This window comes from Crotalus tigris, unplaced genomic scaffold (assembly GCF_016545835.1).
Source record: "Crotalus tigris isolate CLP2741 ecotype Arizona unplaced genomic scaffold, ASM1654583v1 scf7180000024437.13266115, whole genome shotgun sequence".
NCBI lineage: Eukaryota > Metazoa > Chordata > Lepidosauria > Squamata > Viperidae > Crotalus > Crotalus tigris.
Window position 1 is genome coordinate 4,267,885 of NW_024100606.1, and position 20,461 is coordinate 4,288,345.

At 38.5% G+C, this 20,461-nt stretch overlaps 1 protein-coding gene across 10 annotated transcripts in view; it reads left to right on the forward strand.

Moving 5' to 3' along the window:
* The window catches only part of ADAM11 (ADAM metallopeptidase domain 11), a 108,515-nt gene that overhangs the window by 55,937 nt on the left and 32,117 nt on the right, over nucleotides 1-20,461 (forward strand). For 9 of the 10 annotated variants that reach the window (XR_005555195.1, XR_005555196.1, XM_039331564.1 and 6 more), the window contains 7 exons: nucleotides 4,315-4,384; nucleotides 5,587-5,654; nucleotides 12,573-12,647; nucleotides 15,558-15,629; nucleotides 17,485-17,651; nucleotides 19,651-19,735; nucleotides 20,353-20,443. Coding sequence is in view for 8 of the 10 variants with exons in the window: in XM_039331564.1 (XP_039187498.1) it covers nucleotides 4,315-4,384; nucleotides 5,587-5,654; nucleotides 12,573-12,647; nucleotides 15,558-15,629; nucleotides 17,485-17,651; nucleotides 19,651-19,735; nucleotides 20,353-20,443 (628 nt within the window). In the remaining 2 variants the exon portion in view is untranslated. The remainder of the gene's footprint in view (nucleotides 1-4,314; nucleotides 4,385-5,586; nucleotides 5,655-12,572; nucleotides 12,648-15,557; nucleotides 15,630-17,484; nucleotides 17,652-19,650; nucleotides 19,736-20,352; nucleotides 20,444-20,461) is intronic. The other variant, XM_039331566.1, reaches the window with a different exon arrangement.

A 20,461-nucleotide genomic window follows, 5' to 3' on the forward strand; every position in this document is an offset into this window, starting at 1 on the left:
ACTTGCTCTCCTTGGCCAGGTTGCTCATGGTGTGTGCGGGAGGACAAAATGTGTGGATCAGAGGGAGGCCCACTCCTCTCCATGCTTTGTAACCAAAGCATCCTCAGCGATAGGATGGGAGACCACCAGGAGAGTCAGGAGGAGGGGACAAGAGGATGGCAAAACGGCAGCAGGGCTGGTTGTGGCCAAGTGCTAAATCAGGACTTCCCTCAGACCCCTCCCTCTCATTATAATCTCCTTCCTTCCTTCCTTCCTTCCTTCCTTCCTTCCTTCCTTCCTTCCTTCCTTCCTTCCTTCCACTTTTCTTCTTTTTCCTTTCTTCTTCATTCTCCTTTCCTTTTTCTTCCTTCCCCTCTTTCTTCCTTTTTCCTTCCTTGCTCTCTTCCCCTCTTCCCCTCTTTCCTTCTTTTTTCTTTGTCTTTCCTCTTTCCCTTTCTCCTTTCCTCTCCCTTCTTGGATGCTCAAATGCAAAAAGGGAAACATTTCTCAATGCCTCCTGCCTTGTGATTAAATGCCATTTTTGCTAGTAGTTTGGGGCTACTTAAAAGATTGAGAACAAACCAGGCTCAGTTTATCCATGCTTGCATTTAGTGGGGGCGTCCATAGACAACAGTACATCAAAACTGTCAAAATAGTGGCTATGATCGTTGATCAGAGCTCCTCCGTTTTTTATGTGCCACAGCATTAGCATTTAGGAACAGAGGTAGCTTAGTTGCTTTTCTATTAATACATAATTCTTAAAAGGGCTCTCTTGTAGGGATCCTGCCTTGGTCTAACTGAGACTGGAAATATAGCAAAGGAAAATGTTTCCCCCCACTCTGCTTTGTCCTATTTTCCCCACTGGAAATGGCTGTTAGCAACATGCAAGGAGGGGATACTTGAAGAGCTCACAATTCAAGAATACTAATGTTAATTTGGATTGCCAACAAAGTTCTGTCTGTGACAAAACAGAACACAAAATTGCGTTCTCCTTCGAACTGGGGCATTTCCAACCAAGTTGCCTCTCCTTCCTTCCTTCCTTCCTTCCTTCCTTCCTTCCTTCCTTCCTTCCTTCCTTCCTTCCTTCCTTCCTTCCTTCCTTCTTCCCCTGCTTTTTTTTTTAAATTGCCGGAGGCTCTGGGCAGAGGTGGCAGCAGGCAGGCAGTGGTGGGGAGAGGCTTCACATTTTGACCCCTTCCCCCTGTCATTGCCTCTGTATGGCTCTCAGCTCACCTTTCCCAGACCTGTGCATTTGTTTGTGTGTGTGTGTGTGTGTGTGTGTGTGTGTGTGTGTGTGTGTGCATGCGCATGGGCTGGAGGGGGTCCCCATGCCCTCAACAGAGACCTTCTGCGATGGCAGGGTGCAAACTAATGAAAGCTGGGTTTTTTTGGAGTACTTGTTTCTTTTTCTCAACGTGCCGCCGATTGCATCGTGCCCTGTGCCTCTCAGCTCCCACCTTGGGGGAAAAGGAAGCACTTCTCTTGCCTTTTTTCTTTCTCAGTGGTCAGCAGGGATGGTCAACATGGATGCCAGGTGCTCGCTGCCTTCTCTTCGCACACCCAGGGGGAGCAGTCCCTGGCTGGCCCTTTCCTGCCAAAACCTCTTTTTATATCCTCTCCTCTCTCCCCCCTCCTCCTCCTTTTCACTTCAGGGCACCTCCAGCTTCCAGAAGCACCGATCAGCTGGAGCCCAGCACTGACCCTGGGGCTTCTGCTGAGCCCCAACAGCTGCAACTCCATCTGTCTGTCCTTCAGGCTTGTGTGGCACTGCTGCCACTTCAGCTCATTCCTCTCCTCCCCGCTATCATTTCTCTAGAATGGTTGCATACCATCTGCCAGGTGCCAAAGTACCACCTGTGATATGCGCACCACTGATTGAAAAACCCTGCACTAGAAGGCTTGGGTTAATTGCATTCAATCAGTACAATACAAGCAGGTTGCACTCATAAGCTTGGTGATGTAAAGAAAAAAAATTGTTGCTATTAGAGTGGAGGATATAAAGCTCCTTTTACTCTATGAGAACCTCTGAGTGAAGCAGGGACAATTTGGTTTTTGCTCAGGACCTTAGAGTCAAGGTGAGGTACATTCTCACTGATGGAAAATGGCATGCCTATGAATTCTTCAGAGTTCTATCAGTGCAAATGAAAAAATTGCCTTTGACCAATTCTAGATAGGATAGCAATTGACCCAAAAATAAATCGGCTTAGCTGCTGCATACAGCATGAGAGTATACCTCTGGAGACATCTTCTGAAGCAAGCCAAAGATACTATGTGGAACACAGATTACAAAAAAAGTCTTTCATTGTTACCATGGCTATATGGGACACTAGAATTGACCCTCATGTTTGGCTTTTCAGCTCAACATTAGAGTACAATGAACATATCAGTGTAGAGATTGGTACTGTGGTAGCAATTTATGTTATCTTTCCAAACAACATAAATTTGAAGAATTAAAGGCACTTTAAAAACAAAGAATCCTTTGGTGTGATTTTAAATTCCTGTTTGTATGAATATATATTCAGTAGTATGAATATATTTACACGTAAGAATATTTTCTTTAGATAGACATATGTAAAGGAAGAAGCTTGCTATCATGATCCTTCCTATTCTGTGATTAATTTATTCTACCTTCACAGAATGTCTGAAAAATTATCTTAATATAGACCCAAGAATGAGGGGTCCTTGGTGCTCTCTGAACTTTCTTGTTTTCTTGCAGACATTTCATTACCCTAACTAGGTAACATCATTAATGCTAGTAAGGAGTGCTGTTTGCTGTCTGTTTATATTTTAATTCTATAGAATAGAAGCTGTGTAAGGACTTTATTTAAATGAGCCCAAACTCAATGCAGCAATCCAGAACAGCAGAAAAAGGAAATGGAGCATCTATACAACACATTCCAAAAAAATGGATACCTACACAACTTCATCAAAAAGTTCCTAACCACTCAACCCAATATAGCACAACCAACCCAAACTCTAAAAAGAATTACACTGCCATACATCAAGAATATCTCAGAAACCGCAAATAGACTATACAACCACATGGAATCATCATAGCACATAAGCCAACTAAAGCCCTTCAAAACGTCCTAAGTAAACCCAAAGATCCAGCAACCCCAGAAGGAAAACAAGAGTCATCAACAACATACAATGTAAGAACTGCAACAACCGCTATGTAGGACAAACAGGCAGAAGACTGGCAGAACGTATCCATGAACACCAACTGGCAGTCAAAAGGCATGACGAAAATTCTTTAATTTCACAACATATAGACAGATTTAACCATAATTTCAGCTGGGAAAATGTGACAATCCTAGGCCAGGCCAAATCCAAAAATGCCAGGGAATTTCTAGAAGACTGGCACTCTGACAAATCAGCCATCAATTGATACATAAACATTAGCAACATCTATAGACTATGCAAAAGAGACAATCAACTAGCCCAAAAGAGAAAAAGACTCCAGCACTTCTCCTCCAGTAATCAGCACTCAGATCAGCGCAGATTAACTCTAACTCTGTTGTTCAGATCAACAATCAAGTAAGCAATTTTCCAATCAAGAAACTGCTACAGAGGCATTAGTGAACAGCCTAATCAAAGAATCCCTAAGACTGCTCCCACCACCCAGACAGGCAAGAATATAAACAGACAACAAACAGCACTCCTTACTAGCACTGATGATGTTACCTAGTTAGGGTAATGAAATGTCTGCAAGAAAACAAGCAAGCTCAGAGAGCAACAAGAACCCTTCATTTCAGCTCCAAGCTACAAATATTCTCCTTCATTGAGACTCAAGAGTGAATAAAATTGCAATGACTGGGGTGGTGGCCTATTAGTAGAAACTTCTGCCTAGCATTCAGAAGGTTGAAAGTTCAGTCCTAGGTAGCAGCAGATGTTTCTCTCTAGGGTGCAAAGAAAAAAAGCTCAGCTTCATCCAGTCACCTAAACTCTAATTAAGGAATTATAGGGTTATGAAAAGGGAGTTTAGTGAATGAAATTGTACAATTATGACATAAGGATATAGGCAGTGGTGGGATTCAACTGGTTCGCACCACTTTGGCAGAACTGGTAGCTAATTTTTTTGTTGCCCAGGCCCAGAATGGACTTCCAGAAGCAGCAGCCACACAGAGAACCAGTTATTCACATATTTGAATCCCACCACTGGATATAGGCAGCCTTCCTATCCATTCGTACAAACATAAAGGACTTTATTTAAATAACAGGATACTATGAACAGATCATTTTAATTAAACTGAACTGAATTAAGTATTGCCTGATACAATGTGTGGAAATACATGTTTCTTGTGGCAATATTTTTCTTTTTTAAATCCCCTACAGCAGGAGCCACTTCCTCACCAAATCTACCAGACACCAGTACCTCGCATGTCCCGTGGTTGCACAGAACCAGGTAAACAGGCCTTTCAACCAAGAGATGTTGTATCTTGTAATTTGGGAATTGGAGGAAATGAGTTTCCAGCTTTTATCTCTGTATTCCTTTAATTTTTTTGGAATTCTGTTCTTAACTATAGTCTCAATAAATTATACCTATAATAATGCAAATCTGCGGGATTTAATTTCTGTTGAGTACTGAGATACCTCAATATTTCATTGCCAGTCTTTCCCCCTGGTTTATTTATTTGTTCCTTGGTGTGTTTTATTTTCACCTTCTTTTTTTCCTCTGGAGTGTACTTTAATTACTCCCTTGGTAATTAAAAAAACATAAAAAATCTAGATTAAACTTCCTAATAAAATAGATAGCATGATCATATAACAATTGAAAACCTGTTTAAGGAAATGATAAAATTTTCAAAAGAGTGTGTTTCATAGTCTGAAAGAAGGTCTTCTGCATTTAAAGTGGAGAATATATTTTATTTATTTTATTTTATTTTATTATTTATTTTTAATTTTATTCAATTTATGTAAACATCCATTTCACATTTGTGACTCTGTAGTGTTTCAGTAGCCAGAGTGCTTTGACCTTGACAATAAATAGATTTAGTCTGAAATGTCTTTGAGTGTACAGTGATAGAGATTTCTCTCTGGAATTTGGAAAACTTTAGGGACAGACTCTTCTAGAAGATTTCTGTTAATTGAAATGAAGCTCTGCTTTGCATACACTGAGGTTCCATGAAAGGAAATAGCTGATTATTTGTTGGCAGGATTTTTTCTTACCAAGGAAGGGAGATGGGTATAGACCTGATATAAATGATGGTGTAATATAAATTACAGCTCTGATGGTGAGCTGTAATTCTTAAGACGTGTTTTCTGAAAGGAAGATGACAACTATCTTGAGTTTTGAATAGAATGCAACAAAAATATTTCTTCCAATAGGTGGTGAGCATTCAGATGATTTCTTCTTTCAGGCATCTCAACTGATATGCATTGGAAGAAATCATATCATAGATTGATATCAGGTAGTTATGCTAGATATTTCAGTATAATTGTATCAAGATGGTAACATAAGATTATAAGTCAGTATATGTATATAGATTGCTATACTGTGCCTGATCACATCTTTTGTCCCAGTTTAAATAACTGAAAATATGATTACCTATTTTTTCATATATGATATCCTTCTCCATTATGTAATATGTATTTTTTTTCTTTCAGGGTGTTTATTTTCTGCACTGAACTACAACATTCCTCCTGGGCTTCCTAAACTGCGTCGACGAAGACAGGTAAATTTACTACATGCTAGTAATAATCAATTTTAAAAACAGAAGTCCAAAGAAGTCTTATAAATTTACTGTACCTGAAAAACAGAACACAATTTTTTTATGCATAAATTCCTAGCATCACCTATTATGTTGGAATAGTCCAGACCTTTCTCTACAATCTTTTTCTGCAATCAAGAATCAAGATCATGTGGTTAAAGACTGTATGATTAAATGGGCTCAGAATATCCAGGAACCGATCCCATTGGACTTATGGGAGACAATTTGGATTAGAAATGTTAAATTTACACAAACTCAAAATTTGAGAGGAAATTTTTATAAAATGTTTTACAGATGGCATTTAGATCCTAAAAAATTATCTTGTATGTATCCAAATTTAAAACCCAAATGTTGGAGATGTGGTAATATGGATGCAACATATTTTCATGTTTTTGTGGAATTGTAAAAAGGTAAAGGCTTTTTGGATTATGATTTGGTGGAACATTCAAAAGATTTTTAAAAGGAAGATAAAGTTCACCCCTCAATTATTCCTGTTGGGTATCTTTGTGGATTTAAATGACAAAGAAACTACTTTAATGTTGAATTTATTAACTGCAGCAAGGTTACTAGTAGGCTTATATTGGAAGAAAGATTCGTTGCCTACTTTAGAAGAATGGATATTTAAAGTTTCTAACTTTGCAGAAATGGCAAAAATTTCTGCTTATTTGAAGGATCATACACAAGAAAGATATATTATTGTATGGAGAAGACGGATAGATTATATTCAGAAAAAATATGGGACTATAAAGTTTCATTTACTTTATGAGTAAATTTTATAGTAACTGTTGTAGAGATTTGTTTATATGATTTAATTTAAGGGGAGTTAAAGGTTAAGTATGATGTTTTATTTCTTTTTTCTTCTTTTCTTTTTTTATTATTGTTAACTTTCTTATTAATAACTCTGTACTCTGGGAAGTGAGGGGGGGAGGGTTGAGGGTGGGTGGGTGGGTGAGTGGGTGGGTAATGATAATATAGTCGTGGTAAATGCTTGGGCATTTCCCCTATGCTGCGTTCATGTGTGTGAGAGGGATGAGAGGGGAGGAAGGAGCAGGGAGGAAGTAGGATGGTTAGAGGAGAAGGGGAGGGGAAGAGAGTAGGAGGGGAGGAGAGAAAGAGGAGGGAAGTAGGGAAGGATTAGAGAGGGTGAACGCGCCCTGAGGTGAATGGGCAGGCGGTACCAATGGTTAGGAATTTATTTTAATTGAATTGTATTTTGTATGAATAAATGGAAAATAAAAAACTTTTTATTAAAAAAAAAAGAATCAAGATCATGTGAAGTGTTAGTATCACTTTATAATGCCTTGGTAAGGCCACACTTGGAATACTGAGTCCAGTTTTGGTTGCCAAAACTGGAAGGAGTGCAGAGAAGAGCATCAAAGATGATTAGGGGGCTGAAGGCTAAAACTTATGAAGAATACTTTCAGGAATTGGGTCTGTCTAGTCTAATTAAAAGGACTAGAGGTGACATGAAAGCAAGTCTTTTAATATCTGAAGAGTTGTCACAAAGAAGAGGGGGTCAACCTATTCTCCAAAGTATCAGAAAGCAGGACAAGAAGCAATGGATGGAAACAAATCAAAGAGAGAAGCAACCTAGAACTAAGGAGAAATTTCCTGAAAGTTAGAACAATTAATCAATGCAACTATTTGCCTCCAGAAATTGTGGGTGTCCCATCACTAAGGTTTTAAGAAGAGATTGGACAGCCATTTGTCCAGAATGGTATAGGGTCTCCTGCTTGAGCAGAGGGTTGGTCTAAAATAGTGGTCCCCAACCTTTCCACTGGCATATGAGTGGCAGGCATACGTGCATGCACAACTTCATTGGTGTGAGCAGGGGGCACCTGCACCTTCCACTCGAGTGAATAGAGCTTTGCATGTGAGTGAGGGTGCTTGCGTTTGCACACGAAACTCCACTCATGCGTGTGGAAAGTGCTTGCATGCAAAGCTCCATTCCTGTGAATGGAGCTTTGCACACAAGTGCCCTCTGGTCATGCAAGTGGAGCTTCGTCCATAAGCATCAGCTCCCTTCAGTTGCACAAGTAGAGCTTCATGCATGAGTGCTTGTTCACCACTCACACCAATGGAGCTTTGTGTGCATGTTCTTGTCCATCACTCACGTGGCCCAGTTTGAAAGAGGCTGCAGCCTGGTAGTGGACCATGGCCTGGGGTTTGGGAACCCCTGGATTAGAAGTCTTCTAAGATTCCTTCCAATTCTGTTATTCTGTTATCTTCATGAATTTGCTTCCCATTCAATATAGATCAGACATAAGTAGCATTAATACTTTACATACATGTCAATTTAAACATTTCAGAGTCCCCCATATGCAATGAACTGTCATGACATTCTGGGAATTTTTCAAAATATAGGGAAGAAACCATTTTGTTCTCTTTCTCCCGTGGAGGCAATACTATGCTAAGCAGTCTATTAGTGGCCATATATGCATTTCAAAGAAAGAGGAAATGTTTCATAAGAATAGAAGTTGCTTATTTACCTTCAAGTTTTATAGGGACTGATAAATAATGCCTATCTAAACTAAGCACTGTTAATTGCAAAAGTCTTCAGTTGTCTAACTTAGCCCAGTTTACTTCATTTATCTATTCTTTTAAATGGATAGTCCAAAGCAGGTTATCTTCTCTTCCCCTACATTTTTGTATATTTTTAAGGGTGCTGGTCTAGAAACCAGGAATCTCTAAGTTCTAGCCCTGTTTTAGCCATGAAAAAACAGCTGGGTGATTGCTTTGAGTTACTTATAAAGTAACTGGCAGGAATAGCCAACACTCCAGAAGATAGGCTTAAGATACAGGAGGATCTGGACAGATTTGAACACTGGGCACTATGTAACAAAATGAAATTCAATGGTGAAAAAAGTAAGGTTCTACATTTAGGCAAGAAAAACCAAACGTACAGGTATAGTATAGGACAGGGGTGTCAAACTGCCGGCCCACAGGCCGGACGCATCATCCCAAAACCGCGCCCACCCGATTGCCGGCAATGGAGAAAAAGCTCCGATACATTGTGCGACATCATGTGACATCGCAAGTTTGACATGCCTAGTATAGGGGGTACCTTGTTCAATAGTTGTAACTGTGAGAGGGATCTCAGAGTCCTAGAGGACAATCACTTAAATATGAGCCAGCAGTGTGTTGCAGCTGCCAAAAAAGTCAACACAGTGCCAGGTTGCATTAACAGAGGGATAGAATCAAGATCACATGAAGTATTAATACCACTTTACAATGCCTTGGTAAGGCCACACTTGGAATACTGCATCCAGTTTTGGTCACCACGATGTAAAAAAGATGTTGAGACTCTTTCTAGAGTGCAGAGAAGATTAAGGGACTGGAGGCTAAAACATATAAGGAACGGTTGCTGGAATTGGGTATGAAGAGAAGGACGAGGGGGGACATGATAGCAATGTTCCAATATCTCAGGGGCTGCCACAAAGAAGAGTCAAGATATTCTCCAAAGCGCCTGAAGGCAGGACAAGAAGCAATGGGTGGAAACTAAATCAAGGAGAGAAGCAACCTAGAACTAAGGAGAAACTTCCTGACAGTTAGAACAATTAACCAGTGGAACAACCTGCCTCCAGAAGTGGTGAATGCTCCAACACTGGAAGTTTTTAAGAAGAGACTGGACAGCTATTTGTCTGAAATGGTATGGTTTCCTGCCTGAGCAGGGGGTTGTACTAGATGACCTCCACAGTCTCTTCCAACTTTATTACTATCAATCATCGCATAGTCAGCCAGATGTTCAGACTGGATTTGGCATTTTGTCTACCTATCGAGTCCTTACCAAGGACCTGGGATAGGCAGATGTGGATGTTTGATGGTATTACAGATATCATCGCAGGATGGAAGCAGTTCCTAGTAAGGCTGCCTTTTGCAATTGACTAATGGCGAGTTTGTCAATGCCAATGGTGTTCAAGTGGTGCTCCAGTTGTTTTGGGATTGCACCTAAGGCACCTATTACTATTGGTACTACCCTTGCTTGCTTTTGCCACAGTGTTTCTATTTCTATTTGTAGGTCTTTGTATCTTGTTATCTTCTCCAGTTCTTTCTCGTCTATTCTGCTGTCTCCAGGCACTGCCACATCCACTATCCAGACTTTTTTGTCTTTCTTATCGACAATTGTTAAGTCCGGGGTGTTATGTTGCAGGTGCTTGTCTGTTTGAATTCTGAAGTCCCAGAGCAGTTTAATTTTATCATTTTCTATGACTTTCTCTATTTTATGATCCCACCAGTTTTTGCTTACAGGCAAATGATATTTTTTGCAGATCTTCCAATGCACTATTGTTGCTACTTTGTCATGCCGCTGCTTGTAATCAGTTTGTGCAATCTTCTTGCAACAGCTTACCAAGTGGTCCACTGTTTCTTCAGCTTCTTTGCATAGGCGGCACTTACTGTCTGTTGCTGTCTTCTCAATTTTGACTTTATATGCATTTGTCCTTAAGGCTTGGTCTTGTGCAGCCAGAATTAATCCCTCAGTCTCTTTCTTCAATTTTCCTGCTCTTAACCATTGCCAGGTTTTATTATTATTTGCTTTCCTAGCTATTTTTTTTAATGTACAGCCATCTAGTGCTTTGTCTTCCCATGTCTCTATTCTGTTCTTTATTTGGTCTTTCTTGTAGGCCAGTTTGGTCTCAGTAATCAGTACTCAGTAGTCAGTAATCCTTCCTGATATACTAATTTCAGTGCATCTTCATCACTGTCCTTCAGATATTCTTCCAAAGCCATTTTTTTTCTTCAACCATCTGATGTACTTGCAACATTCCACACCCACCTATTTGCCTTGATAGATAAAGTCTGTCAATGTCACTGCGTGGATGAAGGGCATGATTCATTGTCATTATTTTTCTGGTCTTTCTATCCATTGCTTTTAGTTCTGCTTGAGTCCAGTCCACTATTCCAGCTGTGCATCTAATAACTGGAATTGCCCAGAAGTTGATTGCCTTTATGGTATTTCCTCCATTGAGTTTGGACTTTAAGATTTTCTTCGCTCTCTTGATGTATTCACCTCTAATCTTTTTCTTGACTTCAGTGTGCTTGATGTTGTCAGCTTGAAGGATACCCAAATATTTAAAGTAATTTCTTTATCCAGACTCTTAATGTTATTTTCGTGGGGCATCTTGATTCCTTCAGTTTTCACTATTTTTCCTTGTTTGATAGCAAGTGTGGCACACTTGTCCAAGCCAAACTCCATTGCAATATCTTGGCTATATATACGGACAGTGTTGAGCAGCGATTCTATTTCAGATGATGTTTTTCCATACAGCTTCAGATCATCCATTTAAAGGAGGTGGAATAGTCTGGCAGATGTTTTTGATGTTTGATAGTCATGTCTTGAGTTATTCAGTATTGTTGACAGAGGAAACAGTGGAATAACAAATAGTAATGGTGATAATGAATCTCCTTGAAATATTCTCTCTTGATGTTAACCTCTCCCAGTCTCTCACCATTGACTTGCAACTGTGTCTTCCATTGTGCATCAATCTTTCCACAAATTTTCTGATGTTTCTACTGACTCCTGTTATTTCTAGGCACTTGATTATCCAGTGATGTGGCAGAGAGTCAAATGCCTTTTTGTAGTCAATCCATGCCACATTGAGGTTAGTCTTCCTTTTCTTGCAGTTTTCCAAAATCATTTTGTCTATTAGGAGTTGATCTTTTGTTCCTCTGCTATTGGGACGGTTTCCTTTCTGCTCAGGTGGAAAGAGATTATTTTCAATTAGATGCTGTTGTACAACCACACCAGTTAGCAATTTGAATATTATTATTATTATTATGGCAAGATAAACATCTAATAAGATAAACAAATTAGATCTTTGTTTATTTCACTTGAAAACATTATTGAAAAAAAATCGCTTTACTACTTTGGGATTGTAGTTAAAATTTTATTTTAGAATAACAAATGGCAGCTAGATAAGTTCTCACATTCCAAGCAGCAAGGCTTGCAGGTGCACTATAGCTCCATGTTTACTGTGTTGGATTAAAATCTGGGTCAGTAGTGGCAAACCTATGGCACGGGTGCCAGAGGCGGCACTCAGAGCCCTCTCTGTGGGCACGTGCGCTGTCGCTGGGTTTTATAAAACCTTTTCGCTTTAGGCCTCTGCCACCATGTACAAAAAAAAAAAAAGGTTCAATCTATCAGTCAATTTCAACTTCTCGTACGGGAAAAAAAGATCTTGCAAAGTTGGAATTGATTGATTGAACTTTTTAGTCCCACCCAGTCTGCTGTTACCACCCAGTACCCAACGATACATAAGTGGGTTTTGGGTTGCAGTTTGGGCACTCGGTCTCTAAAAGGTTCGCCATCACTGATCTAGGTACAAATCCACTCTCAGGTCATTAAGTATATGAAGTTAGTCCCAGTTTAACTCAATCTGTCTCACAAGAGTTATTCTGTGGATAAAATGTATGCTTAAGTTCTTAGAGGAAAGATAGAACAGAAACAATGTAATAAAAATATTAATTACACTGGATATTGCATAATTGTTATTGAAAAGAAAGGTATGAAACTACTGTAAGATTAAAATCATGTTTGGGTTAGCTTTGACTGATTATATACAACGTCTTGAAGTTTTATAGCATTTCACAGCTTAGAAAGCTGCTTTTTGTATAATATATATCAATTTTTTCCAACTGCCCTTCTCTTAATTCTTAACAATTTGCAAGAATTAAGGAAGCTGTGCCTAACTAGCTCTAGGCTGTGGAAGATTGATGAATTCCAAACTTCTGATTGAGCTTCTGTACTATAAAATGTAAGGAGAAGGAATATGGAACTTACAGAGGCCTGTATATAAAATATGTTCCTGGGTATGAATGGGAAGGCCCTTCTTAGAGCAGGAGAGTTACCAGTGTAAATGTGTCTTCTTCTTTTTCCCATCCCAGGTTCACCGAGGTCATCGGACTGTCCACAGTGAGACCAAATTCATTGAATTGATAATTGTTAATGACCACCAACTGGTGAGTACTGATAATGGCCTAGAAAGACAAATATGGATGGGTTTGCTGTTGCAGCTCTTTTAAAAATTCTTTGTGGAGAGAAGCAAATGAATTGCCTGCCAAGACTGTTTCTTTGAGCAATTTGGCAAACAATGATCAGAGCATTTTTCCTTTCAGTCTCTTAAGTGTGATTTCTTTTCTTTTTTTTAAATTGGTCAGTGTATCCTCTGTCAAGATCTCTTCCACAATGCCTTTTTCAATTCAGATAAACTGTCCATCAACTGAGCTTGCTGGATCAATATAATTACATTGTCAATATAATGACCAGTGCAGATTGATAAAATACGCTCAAAGCTTTCCAAGCCTATTGTGTCTTGCATTGGTAATTTGTTTGTTTGTTTTGTTGCAGTTCTTACTCTTGTTTAGTGCTTTGCATTCAGAACAGAGTTACTAATGAATCCCTGGTAATTGCTCTTAAATAGACAATTCAAAATTGGGCTAGAGGTCTTTAATTTATGATTTAATTATTGTCTTTTCATTTTTAAAATGCAAAATGATGTTATACTTCCCTATCCTGTTCAAATAACAGTAATGAAATAACATGTATAATGAAAGGTTCTTTCTCAATATTTAACAGAGACTGACAAATTGAAGACTATTAAGAGATAATTCATCAATAATGTTATTAGTCTGAATTCTTAATGACTTTATGGATCCCCCATATAGACAACGATAAAATATTTATTTATTAAATATATATGCTTCGACGTCACTATCAAAGTGATTCAGTTCAAATGGTTTGACATTGCCTTCTTCCAAGTTATTATTATGACCACCCAATCTAGTCTAGCTTATCTTACTGAATTTATTAGTAATTAATTAAATAATTATACTACCAGAAAATACTTGAAAACTAAACTGAAAAATTTAAAAATATCTGAAAGAAAATATTTCTCTACCTTTGCCTTGAAAACAACATTGATATGTCCCCAAAATTATCAACATCCAAGCATGATTTGGTTTTTTATTAACATCAGTTGAACTTGACTCAAACAAACCTTTTTTATTTTGAGCAAGAAGTTTCTGCAAACCGCAAAACCAGTCTGAAACTTTGGATCAGTGCTTGAACACTTGCTCAGCTAAAGATGTGACCAAAGAGTACTGCTTTGTTAGAGAAGGTGATTTGGCTAGAAAATCTTGGAATTACTGAGTTAAAGGGAGTCAGTAACCTGATTCTCTACAGGGGGCTACCCTTGAAATATATTCAGAAGCTATAACTGATACTGAACAGAACGGCACAGACAGTTCTAGAAGTTCTTGGGTGGACCATCTAACACCACCATTTGCAAGCTGCACTGGTTGCAGTCTGCTTTTGAATCCAGTTCAAGGAGTTGGTTATCATTTTTAAAGCCCTTTATGTAAGGTGACCAACTTTTTTACAATGAAAAGGAGGGCACAAATAAATTGAAGAAAAAAATATCGTAAATAAAGGAAACATTTTATTCATTGCAACAATAATACAGAATATAATATGATAAATGCATAATAAAAACATTTGTAACAATAACATTTTATATTGTAATTATGCTTATATGCCATGCCCCTGCCCGCAGCCGTCCCACCAGCACTGCTGCCCCACCGTGTAGAGTGGGCCCCGCAGCTCCCAAAGCACCAGCTGCGCCGGCTCCGGCCTCAGGGGGCAGCCTGCTGTCAACACACCCCGCCTGCAGCCACCCTGCCAGCACCATCGCCCACCCTGCACAGCCTTGTGTAGAGCAGGCCCCGCAGCTCCCACAGCACGGGGGGCAGCCGGCCACTGCCACCCCTCACATCCCTGCCCGAAGCAGCCCCGCTGCCCCTGCCTCTTGCGCCCTCAGCCATTATTGCCCTAGCAGGGCCAAAGATCAAGAAAAAGTTACTGTGGCGTCGCCGCTCCAATCTCCTCCAGGTATCTTCGGGACTAACTAGGAGATGGTGTAGTTGGGTAGCAGGGAGGGGTGCAAAGTTCCTGCCAATTCGCCTTTGCTGCAGACAACTTACATGTGCCGGCCGGGTGTTTTGGGGCGCTCAGCAGCAATTCCTATTGGCTTTCGAAAGCCAATAGGGGGAGTAGCACAGCTCACGCAAAAGTTGAAAAAAAAAACATCAAAAAAAGGTGCCAGAACACCATTCTGAGCGTTCTATGAGAAAAAAAAGCCCTGCAGATTAGTCTCCAAATATCAAAAAGGAGGACATGTAGGAGGACACTTTTCGAGGGAGGACAGAACTTACAAAAGGAGGACTGTCCTCCCTAAAGGAGGACGGTTGGTCACCTTACTTTATGGCCTGGGTCTCTCCCAATGGGATTGGCCTATCCCACTTACTCCAGCAGAAGAAGCCTACTTCAGTCCCTACCTGCTAAAGAATTTACGGTTGATGGGATCCAGGAAAAAAGCCTTTTGTGATCTCTGTCCTTTGGAATATTCTCCTGCCAGAGTTGAAGTCGGCCTGATAGGAATGCCTGAAAATCTCCATTCCTGTGTTGCCTGTCCTTTTGATTTTTAACCTTCATTTATTTTTTCTTAATTTTAATCATTTAATATTATCTTTTTAACATTTTGTAAGTTTCCTAGAGTTGCAGTAGCAGTGAAATGGGTGGCATATGAATTTAATAAATAAATAATAAATTCAGTACATGTTTCAGGAAATATTATTTACATGGACTTATTTCTGTGCAAACCTGATAAAAGTTTATGGCTAAGAAGATAGGCATTTCAAAAATGTACTGATGTGTTAAAAGTGAAATTGACCTTATGGCAATTTTTTTAAGTTGGGAGAAGTCAAAGAGGCAGAGGAGGGGAAGTCCCTCACTAGACTGCTTCAGCCTCAGGTTTAATCAGATGATGAGTGAATTTCCTGAAACTATTTTTTTCTGTATCTATTCTGTTCCAGTTTGAGCAAATGCGCCGCTCAGTCAGCCTTACCAGCAACTTTGCAAAGTCTGTGGTAAATCTTGCTGATGTGGTGAGTGTGGAGTACATTGCAGTTTCCTGCAAACATTACATGCAAAAATAAGGTGAGGATGAAACAAGGGAAAATCTGGCCCTATGCAAAGGATTTCATGGTGGGTCCCTTCTACAGGCCATCATCAGATACAAATAAGTGACCCAGTCTATTGAGTTCTAGATCATTTTCACATATATTTGATCTTAAATCCTAGCTTCTCATTTCCACAGCACTCTGCAGGTAAATGTGTAAACACACATAAACATATTGTCTTTCAAGTATCCACAATTATTTTTAGATAATGTTTCCTGACAGATGTTTTCATACTAAGTACATGCCAATATATACTTGTGAAACATGGAAATGTACAACCAAGACGATTAAACAGTTAAATATTTCCCAATAATGCTGCTTGGGAAAAATTCTCCATGTCTTATATTGTGACCACATGTCTAATGAAGTAAACTACAAAGATTAGATTTAGAACATCTATTGAGAACTGTGAATGAACATTGAATGCAGCTTGTTGGTGACATCTTATGTATGCCTAAAGACCAGCATTCAAATATTGTACTATGTTGGATAATTCCTGGAGGAAAGAGAAAATGAGGCTGGCCTCAGAAAACTTAAAGAAGATCTTAAGATTTTTAAGGTCCCTAGAGAGATGCCAAAGAGGCTGTGAATGATTGAAAACCACTGGAAAACACAAGGTGTTTTGCACAGGACCTAATGATGATGATGATGACATGCTAAAGGACAACTGTCTTAATTTTCATAATTAGCTTAAGAAATGCAAATTTAATCAGTCCAATATATAGAGCAAAGTTTTTCACTTATTTTTATATTCTACACTCACTCATCTTTTTTTTAAAATTAGTGAACAGTTTAAAGAAAGAATTGTAGACAAGGAGAGACAAAACGCATTAAATGAGTCAAAGGATATGTAAGCAAAATAGTAAGATACAAATAAGTAAACAAGATCTAAATTGTCTTGGAGACTACAGTTCTTCCATAAAATATTAATTATTAAATTACAAAATTTTGTAATTACATTTTAAAGAAAAAATTAAGAATAACTTTTAAGCTTTAAGCTAACAATAATGGTACAGCATAAATCACTAATTAAAATTATAAGCTATAATAGGTTTAATCTAATTTCCCAAATATAAACACTCTGCATAGAAAAACCCACATTTTATATGCTTTTTGTTGGAAAAGATCTTTCCTTGTATGAAAGAATGGCTAGCCAAATTGCGAGAGTGTGCTTTGATGTCTAGAATAGCTTTGTATTAAAAAAAATATTAAAATTTATTTCTTAAAATTTAAATATTTAGACTTACTCTTAACAATGTTATTCAATATTTCTTCTTTCTCTGTTTCCAAAGAGAAGCATATAATTTCCTTGCAGCAGCTAACATATACAAAACTAATTTGGTATGCTTTGAAGGATTATATGATTTAGTAAAATTTAATACAAATGTCTCAAGTTGCAATAGGAATTCAACTTTTATAATTTGTGTAATTTTAATGGGAATTATTTTCCAAAAATGTTGAGTTTTCAGTATTACTGTCAAATATGAAACAATACTTCAACCTCATCTTATTTTCATCTTATTTTAATAACCAAGAGAGAAATAATATGTCAATAATAAAACAACAATTATAATGTTATAATATTCAGACTAATTTTAATCTTTTTCCACTAAAAGTACATATGAAAATAAATTGTGGGAAGGAAATAAACTATTTTAGTTTTCATTTGACTTAAAGGGTACATTTGGAAAACTGTGGTACTTTGGCAAATAGGAAGCATATCTCATGTATGGAAGGTGGAAGGCCCCCACCTTTATAAAAAATCTATGTTTGGTCACAGATTTTTAAGGAGCAGTTGAACACTCGTATTGTGTTGGTTGCCATGGAGACATGGGCATCGGGGGATAAGATCCAGACTGATGAAGAGTCCCTAGAGACATTGAGAGAGTTTATGAAATATCGCCAAGAGTCTCTTCCTGAATACAGTGATGCTGCTCATCTTTTCTCGTGAGTTTTAAATGGGAATGTGGTCACTTTTATGCTAGAAAGATGCAAAATTAACTATTATAGTTCTGATAGTAAGAATAGGCTGAAGTAGGGATGTTAGAGATGTTCATAAGGGATGTTAAGAAAATCTATATATGTAATGAAACTTTTATTTTACTGAACAAGTTGCCCAGGAGTCTGCTTTTCTGGTAAGCCTATTTAATAGATCTTCTGGTATTATAGCAAATGAAATACAGCTTTCTATTATATGTTCACTTCTATTTATATTTCTTTTTAGACATTTAGGATAACATAGAGACATTCTTTGCTGTTGAAGAATATTCACTAATATAGTAGAAATAAGATGTTGGCACAAAAAGAAAACTTTGCCAGATTTTGTTATTTAAGTAGTCTTCATTCAGTGACTGCTTTGTTTAGTAACTGTTCAAAGTTAACACTTAGCACTTAGACTTATATACTGCTTTATGATACTTTACAGCATTCCCTAAGTGGTTTACAGAGTCAGAATATTGCCCCCAACTATCTGGGCCCTCATTTTACTAATCTTGGAAGGATGGAAGAATGGTAATGAAAAAGGGACATTATGACCAATAATTTGCATTTGCAGCCTTTGCAGTTACATAAAGCAAAGGAAAGCACACAGGTGTGCTTTCACTTAACACTCACTTCACCTAATGACTGAGTTGCTGGTCCCGTTTGAGGTAAATAAGGACTACCTGTACTAGATAATAACTGTATTACCTGTTAAAATTACATAAGAGGCACCCTGATATATCTAATTAGTTTACCACTAAAGTTAATTCCAGTTCTAGCAAGCATGGTTTTCAAAATAACAGTTACTTTTGACTTGTGATTAAAATGTATAGATTCAACAACAAGTTTGAATTAATATAGGTACAGAATTAAGAATTAAGATACAATCACTTAAATATGGGTCAGCTGCAACTGCCAAAAAACCAACACAGTGCTAGGTTGCATTAACAGAGGGATAGAATCAAAATCATGTGAAGTATTAATACCACTTTAAAATGCCTTGATAAGGCCACATTTGGAACACTGCATCCAATTTTGGTCACCATGATGTAAAACAGTTGTTGAGACTTTAGAAAGAATACAGAGAAGAGCAACAAAGATGATCAGGGGCCTGAAGGCTAAACATATAAAGAACGGTTGCTGGAATTGGGTAGGTCTAGTTCAATGAAGAGAAGGACAAGGGGGGACATGATAGCAGTGTTCCAATATCTCAGGGATTGCCACAAAGAAGAGGGAGTCAAGCTATTTTCCAAAACACCTGATGGCAGGACAAGAAGCAATGGATGGAAAATAATCAAGGAGAGAAACAACCTAGAAGAAATTTCCTGACAGTTAGAACAATTAATGAGTGGAGCACCTTGCCTCCAGAAGTTATGAATGACTCAACCCGGAAGTTTTTAAGAAGAGATTGGACAACCATTTGCCTGAAATGATATAGGGTTTTCTGCCTGAGCAGGGGGTTGGACCAGAAAATCTCCAAGGTCCCTTCCGACTCTTCTGCTCCAGCTCCAGCTCCAGCTCCAGCTCCAGCTCCTATTCTATTCTATTCTATTCTATTCTATTCTATTCTATTCTATTCTATTCTATTCTATTCTATTCTAGCATATAAAATATGGCACAGCAATATCTATTTGGACTTAGTGCTAAAATCAGAGTTTCTAACTGAAATGGAAATAGCTTTGTCCTGGAATATTGCTAGGAATTCTTCATACATGAACATACCTCCTCTCTCCTCTGTAGTTAACTAGAATTAATGAGCACATATTTATCATAGTGAGGAACAAAGGTAACAGGCTGATGCAAAGAAATGAATTCCCTAACCAATCTATACTCTTGCCCTGTTTTGATAGTTTTCATTGTTCTAGGTTTAGTAAGTGAATGCCAAGAGGACAAAAACATCTAGTAGGTCAAGGCTATCTAGCTTTTCCTTCATCCGCATAGTGAATTTTCCTTCTTACTTTCCCAGAGGGCACACGTTTAGAAGCAGCCGCAGTGGTACAGCTTATGTTGGAGGGATCTGCTCAGTGGCTAGAGGCGGAGGTGTGAATGAGGTGAGTTGGATTATGATGACTGGGACTGGAGTTTAAAGATACAGAATTAAAGCCTGCATGCTCTTCCAACCCTATCAAATTTGTCTGTTTAAAGATCTCAAGCTCATTTAGATTTCTCTTCTCATCTTGCAACTCCTGAGGCTTTGAAGATCCATTTCCAAAGCTTGTGAGATACTACTCTTCTGCCCTTTAAAACCCTTTCAGAATATCTACTTTCAGTGAAGCCTTGAAGATCTCAGTCTCCATACCCTAACTGAACTAATACCTGTGATTTTTGTCACTACATTTGCTGACATATACCCCTTATGCTTTCTGCTTCCCCCTCTTTTTTGCCTTCAGTCAACTAAATTTATATTGTAAGATCCTTGGGTAGTACCTCTCTTGTTTCTTTACATGCTTCTACAAAGAAGCCGATGTACTAATAGGGCGCTTTACATGTCAGTCTTAGCCAGGATTTCATTGTTCTTTGCAGAGAGAGGAAGGGTGGGGTGGAGTAGTTACCATGGAGCCTGTGAATAATCTGGGAAAGATCTGCCCTCAAAAATTTTAACATTTTTATGATAGCTGATCACTTCATATTCAGCTTACCCAATAACTTGTTATCCTCCTTCCCAAAGTATGGTACTGTTGGAGCCATGGCAGTAACATTAGCCCAGACCTTGGGTCAAAACATTGGTATGATGTGGAACAAGCACCGTGCTTCTGCAGGTAAGTAACTGTGTGATG